This window comes from Zeus faber (genome assembly GCF_960531495.2).
Source record: "Zeus faber genome assembly, chromosome: 7".
NCBI lineage: Eukaryota > Metazoa > Chordata > Actinopteri > Zeiformes > Zeidae > Zeus > Zeus faber.
In genome coordinates this window covers 15,072,821-15,082,820 of record NC_137203.1, presented here as the reverse complement: position 1 = coordinate 15,082,820, position 10,000 = coordinate 15,072,821, and the positions used below count along the sequence as shown (strand labels likewise).

General features: G+C 45.5%; 1 protein-coding gene across 1 annotated transcript in view; it reads right to left on the bottom strand.

Moving 5' to 3' along the window:
• Positions 1 to 2,594: 2,594 nt before the first annotated feature.
• LOC307232999 (melanopsin-A-like) overlaps positions 2,595 to 10,000 on the bottom strand; it is a gene marked incomplete at both ends in the record, with an annotated part of 10,628 nt that continues 3,222 nt past the window's right edge. Inside the window, 6 exons of the mRNA XM_080004212.1 lie at positions 2,595 to 2,969; positions 3,603 to 3,749; positions 4,481 to 4,652; positions 4,906 to 5,013; positions 7,154 to 7,315; positions 7,758 to 7,929. Coding sequence (XP_079860338.1) covers positions 2,595 to 2,969; positions 3,603 to 3,749; positions 4,481 to 4,652; positions 4,906 to 5,013; positions 7,154 to 7,315; positions 7,758 to 7,929 — 1,136 coding nt within the window. The remainder of the gene's footprint in view (positions 2,970 to 3,602; positions 3,750 to 4,480; positions 4,653 to 4,905; positions 5,014 to 7,153; positions 7,316 to 7,757; positions 7,930 to 10,000) is intronic.

The following is a 10,000-nucleotide window of genomic DNA, read 5'->3' as shown; positions in this document are numbered from 1 at the left end:
GGCCCATGATTGTTATTACGACCAAAAATCTTCCATGACAGTTACTGAATGTCATTAAAACAATTAATCTCAAACAATTGCTGATTATCTTCAATATGTAATCCCGGCTCTCATCATTAAACCAACAGATGGTGTTACATCAGCACCCCTCAATTTCTACGATGCCCTGATTTTTTGCGCTGTCACAGCCTCCAAACATCTGTCTCAGCAGATGTCTGTCTGATGCTGCAACACAGACCCAGGCTGGTCCCAAACAGCACCACCATGCTCATCATCATCAACATCAGCCGGGGGACAAACTATTAATCCCCCACGCAGACACCGATATTTACTGAACACTCTCACCAAATCCACCATACAATTAACACATACACATACACACACACACACACACACACAAATAGAAAAATATATAATATAAATTCAAATATATTAATAAAATAAAAAACCGAGACAAATGAACAGCACAGTTTTAATAGTAGATCAATCATTTATGAAACTTCCATAATTTATGACATCATCATCATCATTCCAAGAAGTACTTTTATGGTTTTGAACAAAGCTGTTTTTCCACTGCATGGTATGGCTCAACTGGACTCGCCTTTCTTGGACTTCCATCGGGCAAAAGTTTGGTACTTTTCTTGGTATCGCCTGCGTCGAGGTTACAAGCGAGCTGAGGCGATACCAAAAGGTGACGTGAAAACACTGCAGGCAACTGATCGGTCAGAGAGAATCGTCACTGGAATCATCGTTGCGTCGCTGCGTGACACAGGACATCCTGCTCTGATGTCGAATTTCCCAAACCCTCCTGTTTTCTCGCCGGTCTTCTGTCTTGCCGTCTTCAGCCTCTTCAGAGACAAAAATGTCTCTCCTCGCTGTGACAAAGAGCCACGCACCAGGAATCAAGAACACCATCCCATCAATATCCTCCATTGTTCCCGTGTGTGGCATGTCGAAGACGACGTCACGGCGGTTTCATGCGGCGTCGCTATGACAACCAATTACATTGAGGGGGTGCTTTCTGCAGTGGAAAACGAAGTACCCGGTACCAAAAGCGAGGAGAGTCGGGTCGGGTAGACTCGAGTCGTGCGGAGCCGGTACCATGTCATGGAAACACGCCAAAAGATTTGACAACAAGAGTGGACAGACTGATGGAAGGAAGTGACATCACTAACAAAATACGTGAGAACTGACACATTGGATCTCTTCAATATACTGTAGTTCACCAGCAGATCACAAGCGGCACAAATATAACATTTAACATTGTTTTTATACAACCGGAAATGATTTCAAAGAGTGGAGAGTGGAGTTTGGGTAGTGAGTGGGTTGCAGGTTTGCCAATGTATTGATCTAAACAGCTAGTGAACTATCCATCAGACACATAACATAAAAAGTTGTATATTACAATAGGTTAACAAATAAGCCCCACAGTTTGTCTGATCCCGGTGTACTCCTTTCTAGACTGCAATGCATTTTCCCAGATTAATATTCACTTTTAGGGTCGCGGCTTTCAGAAAAAGCGGAGACGAGCGCAGACCCCTTCTCGGAATTCCGTCCCTGGTTCCGCCACCCGTTCTCCGAGGGAACATGGTTTGCCCGCAGAGTCCTCGCTTTGTTACGTATCCAAGATGCCACCACAGATGCCTCGTTGACATCAAACAATTTATGAGAGAGCCGGAATATTATTTTGGAATTAAAAATGTATACTTCTAGAGGAGTAAAAACATAAGTTTGCTCCATTTGTAAGAATAAAAGTTGCTTTTCATCCGCTTACTTGAGTTATACATGAAAGTTGTCAATACAAGGCTGTACTGTATATACAAATAGGTATTTGCTGCTGTTTATTTTAACTGTATCATAACAAAATATAATATTCAAAATATATCATCTTTCTTTGAATGTGTCTTAGACATGCCTTTGCAACAGTCCACCATGATTTGCATATCAAAATTAAAAAAAATAATTCCAAATCCTAACCCAAGCACAACCAGTGAACATCTAACTATGTAGAATGGGAAGAGTTTCCTCATTGATTCATATTATATTTTCATACATGACAGAAGAGCAGATGTGAGGAAGAAGGAAAATGGAAAACCAAAATAAAACGGTTTGATTTCTGTAGAGGTCAGACCGGTTACAAGGTTGTGGTCCCAGTGAGAAGGTTGTGGTCCCAGTAAGAAGGTTGTGGTCCCACTGTGACCACTGTGGTCCCAGTTAGAAGGTTGTGGTCCCAGTGAGAAGGTTATTGTCCCAGTGAGAAGGTTGTGGTCCCAGTAAGAAGGTTGTGGTCCCAGTTAGAAGGTTGTGGTCAAAGTGAGAAGACTGTGGTCCCAGTAAGAAGGTTGTGGTCCCAGTAAGAAGGTTGTGGTCCAAGTGAGAAGGTTGTGGTCCCACTGAGAAGGTTGTGGTCCCAGTGAGAAACTTGTGGTCCCAGTGAGAACGTTATTGTCCCAGTAAGAAGGTTGTGGTCCCAGTATGAAGGTTGTGGTCCCAGTAAGAAGGTTATTGTCCCAGTGAGAAGGTTATTGTCCCAGTGAGAAGGTTGTGGTCACAGTGAGAAGGTTGTGGTCCCGGTGAGAGAGCTGTGGTCCCAGTTAGCTGCTGAAGGTGTCTCCAGTACGCTGGACACCGGACGTCTCTCTGGACACGGTCCCAAACCTCTCCTCCGTGCAGACGCTCTCCTGCTTGACCAGGCTGCTCTCCGACGTGGGGCTGATCACGATGATGCGAGGGACCCTCTGGACGGACTTTGGCGTCGCACTGAAATCCAAATCCAAGGAGTCGCTCTTGTGGTTGCTGTGGACACCGTTGGCGTTGACCCTCTTCTTCGCCGCCTCCGACATGCCGCTGGTCAGGCTCTGGCTCCTCTTCCTCGTCAGCACGAAGAGCGGAACCGTGGCCATGGCGAGGGAACTGGAGACCAGCTCCCGCTCACAGCTACTCACAGACTCCCTGAGACTGGACGGGGGCTGGCGTCCCACACAAACATATACAACATGTCAATTTATCAGTTTATAACGTAACATCAAACAAACATTAAAAACCAGCAGATGTCAGAATCTCTTACGCCATGCCCTAAACAACAAGGGGATGGAGAGAAAGAAGTGTCCATCTGAGGGACGGAAAAAATAACTCAGACACTCCAAAGATCCAAGTAGACTAACTAAGACTAAACTAATCATCAATATCAATAAAATCCATACAAAATCATCCACTGTTACATTTAAATTTGTCTTAAATGAATAAATACATTGAGAAATGGACGACTTTGGACCATATTCCAACAGTGTTAAGACTAAAACGTATATATATGACAAATGTCATAATTCCATTGTACAGACGGTGTCAAAGAATCTACTCTTGCAACACTTTTAGGAGATACGACTTTCTTTCTGGTAAGAACTGTTTTTTTGAAATGTATTGTATTTTGTTTGGACTCTTTTATGACCATCAACTACGCCAGGTTAGGTACTTGGTTAAAATGCTATTGGAAAAAAATGCTATTATCCTGAGCCAATCCAACACAAGTATACTTTACAAGTTTGTTTAAAGAGGATTAAGTCGGTTTTCACATCAGTCACACTGTATTTATTGGCGCTCACGTTATCGGCTGCATGGGTCTTGCCCGTCCTGCGTTCCAGCTGCTTCTTACACAGCTTGTCTCTGCTGGAGCGACCGCTGGCCGAGCGGCACCTGAACGAGTCGGCCGACTTCCTCTCGAACGGATCCAGCTGCACGTCCCCAAACACCTGGAGAAGAAACGCACTGTAAATAACGCGGAGAGCGGGCCAGCGCGCTAAATCCACAGCAGCGGGGGAGCTCAACAGCGGGGGAAGTGATACCGCGCTTCCTCGGGGTCAAACTCCAAAACACATCCGCGTTGATCTGCGAGGGGTTCAGCCATCACATGGAAACACCAGAACATTTCCCTTTTTAAGAGCTCAAGACAGGAAATCGCTCATGAAGCTGAGCTGTAATCTTCAAACGCGCTCGCCTGCTATTGGATGCCTTTGAGGATCCAGGTTGGGTTCAGTTCTCCGCGTCTGACTGGCGTGCCCAGGGACAGTATTACACGAGGCACAAAATATACAAAATACTTGCTCCGAGCCACGGAATGGCAACAACATCAGACCGAGTCGCGAGGTTGAACCATTTTGTGAAGATTATTACCTTGAGAACAAATTTCATAGCCTCAAGATCTGCAGTCTCTGCGACGGGAAACTTGAAAGGCCTGTTTTTGTTTGTTTCTTTTGCCTCATATGGGTTTCTTCAGGGCAAGCAAAGTTCCTTAAAGAAAGCTTGGATGATGTATTTCGATGGTTAGAGAGATTGTAACGTTAATCTTAGGCATTTTGTCTTGTTTCCTCGGTGGATATGTAAACGTTGCAAACGGTTTTTTTCACTCCGAAAAAGGAATGAGCTGGGGGGCCTTCCCATTTTCCCATTTTGCGGTTTAATGCGTGTATGGCGCAGTGGTTACCATGTCCACGGAGGAGTTGGAGGACACCGTGATCTGAGTCCTGGACACGTTGGACTGCCGGCTGATCGTAGAGTCCCTGAAGGACGACTCGCTGAAGGAGGACGAGGTGCACTCCTTCCTGGAGGTGGGAGACAGGAACCACAGGCAGGGGACCTTCTCCGCCAGCGTTACCCTGGGGAAGTCGTCGAGCAGTGGGGTTTGTTCATGCCTCAGAGAACCATCAATGAAAAGATGCTTTGTCTGCAACCTCTCATCAGTATTTATTTTGCGTTAGGTCATTGCAAACCTGGCCTGGTGAACCTCCAAGCTCCATAATGGATAAATACTTCTTATCCCTTTAACTTCCCTCTTTACGTCCGTCCTTTCACGCTGTATTCTTATCAAGCACACAGCGTATTCCGCTAAGTACATCGAGCCTGGTTTACCTGTACTTGTCGTGTATAATGGCGTAGATGAAAGGGTTGTAAATGGTGGACGCCTTTGCTATGACCGCGGGGATGGTCTTGGAGTACGGCGACAGGATGTTGGCATACCTGGATTCAACCAAAAACGGGAGTGTCATCAGCATAATTAAAACACAGAATAGACGTCAGCAAGAGGCAGGAAACAACCAAATATGCTGAGAGAGATCATTTCAGTGGTTATATAACCGTGTGCCATATTGGTTCCAAAAAGAGGAGTTGGCCAAGCATGTGGTTTTAGGGAGTGTCGGGACAGGCTGGATTATGGGTTCAGAGGTGTTACTCCCGTCATCTGTTGTTTTTCATTCATTCTGGGTTTTTTGATGAATCCAATGCAATCCTTTCTAAGTTTTCAGGACCTCACTGGTAGAATTAGTGCCCTGGACTTAATCCTCTCGCCCCTGCTCATAAATTACAACGGTGTAGTTGGCAATGTTCCATGAAGCGACAGTTTAATTTCCCATAAGCTACAGCCCTAGAGACTCAATTGGCTTTGCCACCATGTCTTGTGCAGCGGCGCTGAAAATGTTAATGCATGCATCAGCCAATGAATGGTGAGCCCCATTGATGCCAACATCCAACGGGACGCCCTGAGCCCAACCCCTGCCTGCATATAAGGCCAGTGGGCCGCTTGCTCGGTTTCCAGTTTGCCGACTGATAATCATTGCATTTTCCTTTTCCAATTTTTCCCCTAAGTCCGTCCTTAATGAAAGCTGCTTCAGTGCCTTGGAGCAGAGCAGGCTCGGGCTGGGGCTATGCTGAAGGAAAGGTGCAAGAAGTTCTGCCAGTCATGCGAGCTCCCCCTCCAAAGGGAAGGCCCAACATTGCCGGCACATTCCTCTGCTCAGAAGCCCGATGAGGAAGCTCACCAGCATCCCAGGCGGACGCCACACTTGGAGAAGACGTGATCGGGGGGAAAGGAGCTGTCACTCTCGTGCGGGGTCTTCGCGCCCCACCTGCTTCTGCTTTGCAACCACTGCAGGCCATGTCCCGAGGTCGCAGAACTCATGGTAGTACCAGATGGGTGGTGTGTTGAGGAGGCTTCTCATAATTCAAAGAGAGGCTCGGCTTTCCTCAGCCCGAGAGTAGACCTGAGCATCCCCCTACGGCTGACGAGGAACGTCCCCTACCAGAATAAGAGCATTCTCTGCCAGAGCTGCTCTCCGTTACTGCTGCTCTCCGCCCGATTATTTCAACGTCAACCATAGCTGTTGGGTGGTAATGAAGGGTGGCGAGCACTCTCATTTTCTCTCTACCCAGAAAGATGTTTTACGTGAAAACATGAAAAATAGGTTCGAAAGCCTTGAAAGTCCTGCTGCGTTTTTTCCCCTCCACCCGTGCAACGAGACGAGCAGATTTCAAGTGATCACTTATGTATGTTAACTTGCGGTTATCCACGGTTCAGAATACCGGAGGAAATACCATTTGAATGTAAAGTAGTCCACTCACAGGCATACTGATTTCATTGTGGGTCATACACTGCCCATGCTTCCAGCGCCCAGCGCTTGGATCCCAACTGCATGCATGGGAAGTGGTGGTGAGGGCCAAAGAGAGATTCATGAATTCTATAACCAATCTACCACAATAAAACCATGTGGTTCATCTGAACATTATGTCTTGTCAGAATGTGTGTGTGTGTGTGTGTGTGTGTGTGTATGTGTGTGTGCGTGTGTGTGTGTGTGCGTGTGTGTGTGTGTGCGCGAGCGTGCGCTATCTCAGTCAATGGGGAGAGAACATTGTGTCGAGAGTAGTCCTAAATCTCACCACAAGTGAAGTGAGACTCTTTCATGGGACTCCCTGCTGCAATTCATTGATTCCAGACAGTCACACTTTGACAAATAACTGATTTGAGCACCAAAGGCTCAACATTTAAAGCTTTTGTTTATTCGCTACTTAGCAACAAGTGACTATGCGATGTAGGCATGAGCCGACTCACTGTGAAATTAAACCATTTCTCCACACTCTTATGCCTCTGTGACTGAGTAACTGCAGCGTTTTGACAACGAGTGCGCCATCCATCATCATTCTCAGATAAGGCTGGAGGGGAAAAATCCCCCTCCACAAACCTGTAATTTGCATAGTTGCTACGTTACTAATGCTCCTGTCGGCGAGAATGGCCCTCATTTAGTCCTGGTTGTTGTGACATTGTTAAAGTGCGTCGGTCACTCAAGAAGTGTTTTCTCTCTTCCTCCAGAATAGACGTCTCTCTTACCCCGACCAGGAAATCAGCGTAACACAGGCATACGGTGACCAGGAAAGGACATAAACCACGATGACCAGAAAAGCGATCTTGGCCAGTTTCCATTCGCTTTTAATGGACCTCTGGCGGATCAGGGAGGATTTCCGCACCTGGGTCCCCAGCCTATCCACGTCCCTGCAGGTTGGGAAACATTGAAGTCGTGGACTTTGATGAACAGAATCTTCCGTTTCACAGTTAGGCAGAATCCCTGTCAGTGTCCTCTGTGATTTATTAAACAAACACAGATTAAAAAGACATTTTACACATTTTTTTTTACTCTTTCTGTGTGTGTGTGTGTGTGTGTTTGTGTGTGTGTGTGTGTGTCTATTCGTGGCCGTGCAGTATGCAGGCTTGTGCACACATTCCTTTGTAAGAGCAATAACCTGTTTTGAGAGGAAACAATAACCTGTGTCTTCAATGTCCCTGCCAGGCATCACATTTCATGAGCCTTTAAGCATTTAGTGTAATTCATCACAGTATTGGGTACTCATTCCTTTACACACATAGTATAGTAAATCTTATATAACCTTTTCTCTGAACCCACACAAACACTCCTTGAGCATTTGAGCTACAGTACCTGCTTGCTTTGCGTATTGCCAGGAACATGAAGAGATAACAGTAAAAGATGACTCCCAGCGGAAGGAAGAATACAAAACAGCACAGCATCAGCGTGTAGCTCCTGTTGGCCAATGAGTATGTGACGTAATCCCAGGTACAGGAAGTCATCAGGCCCTCCGGGATATAGGAGCCTGGGTGGACAGGAGGGGACATAAACAGCTCAGTTCAGGAAAAATCTCACTATTATTCACCCACGGCTGTTTCTGTACTGTTTTGGGGAGTGTCTGGGGTAATTTAATGTGAAAAGCCAAATAAAGAAACTGTTTGCAAATGGAGGAAAAGTTCTTTGATGGTATTTTTTGTCCCAGTATTTTTTTCTGAAGAAGTTTCTTGTTGTGCTGCCGGTGGCCCTGAAGCTTTGAGAGATAAAGTAAAAAATGACACAGTGTGTGTGTGTGTGTGTGTGTGTGTGTGTGTGTGTGTGTGTGTGTGTGTGTGTGTGTGTGTGTGTGTGTGTGTGTGTGTGTGTGTGTGTGTGTGTGTGTGTGTGTGTGTGTGTGTGTGTGTGTGTGTGTGTGTGTGTGTGTGTGTGTGTGTGTGTGTGTGTTGGTATACTTTTGCCCCTCTGAGAAAAGTAGTGATGATTAGTTGTTTATAGACCAAAACATGGTAAGCTCATTCTCCAAAGAGGGCGATTGGTGGCAGTCTTGCGAAAAAGTGCAGTGTAAAAAAAAAAAATCTAAAATGTAAAATATCAGACATCTAATATACTGTATGTATGATATTGTAAATTTTTGATTTTTTTTCCACTATATATATACAGTATATACATATATATACTGTATAGTGAAAAATAATATTAGTAGAATAATAATAATAATAATGACAAAAGAAGGGAATATATATATATATATATATATATATATATATATATATAATACTACTATAATATATATAAATAAAAAATAGTAAAATAAAATAATAAATAAAATTGATCATCTTTACATCCAAACTCCTGTACAAATTATGACATACTACACATGCCATTATCATCCAGCGTTCTTGAGTATGTTTGTAAAATAACCAATGTTTTTTTGGACTCACACCGATCAGCCACAACATTAAAACCACTGACAGTTGAAGTGAATAACATTGATAATTTCATTACAATGGCACTTGTCAAGGGGTGGGATGTATGAGGCAGCAAGTGAACGGTCAGTTCTTGAGGTTGATGTTTTGGAAGCAGGAAAAATGGTCAAGCGTAAGGATCTGAGCGACTTTGGCAAGGACCAAATTGTGATGGATAGAAGACTGGGTCAGAGCATCTCCTAAACGACAGGTCTTGTGGGGTGTTCCTGGTATGCAGTGGGTAGTACCTACCAAAAGTGGTCCAAGGAAGGACAACCGGTGAACCAGCGACAGGGTCATGGGTGCCCATGGGCTCATTGATGCGCGTGGGGAGTGAAGTCTAGCCCATCTGGTCCGATCCCACAGAAGAGCTACTGTAGCACAAATTGCTGAAAAGGTTAATGCTGCTGTGATGGAAAGGTGTCAGAACACACAGTGCATCACAGCTTGCTGCGTATGGGGCTGTGTAACTGCAGACCGGTCAGAGTGCCCATGCGGTGGACAGGGGTCTACAATGGGCACGTGAGCGTCAGAACTGGACCATGGAGCAATGGAAGAAGGTGGCCTGGTCTGATGAATCACCTTTTTATCTACATCATGTGGATGGTGCGTGTGCCTTGTTTACCTGGGAAGAGATGGCACCAGGATGCACTATGAGAAGAAGACAAGCCGGTGGAGGCAGTATGATGCTCTGAACAATGTTCTGCTGGAAACCTTGGGTCCCGGCATTCATGTGGATGTTACTTTGACACGTACCACCTACATAAACATTGTAACAGACCAAGTAAACCTCTTCATGGCAACGGTATTCCCCGATGGCAGTGGTCTCTTTCAGCAGGATAATGCGCCCTGCCACACTGCAAAAATTGTTCAGGAATGGTTTGAGTAACATGCAAAAGAGTTCAAGATGTTGACCTGCCCTCCAAATTCCCCAGATCTCAATCCGATGAAGCATCTGTGGGATGTGCTGGAACAACAAGCCCGATCCATGGGGGCCCCACCTGGCAACTTACAGGACTTAAAGGATCTGCTGCTAACGTCTTGGCTCTTGTCAGAGGTCTTGTGGAGTCCATGCCTCGACAGGGCAGAGCTGTTTTGTCAGCACAGGGAGGGGAATACTCAAGATTAGGCAGG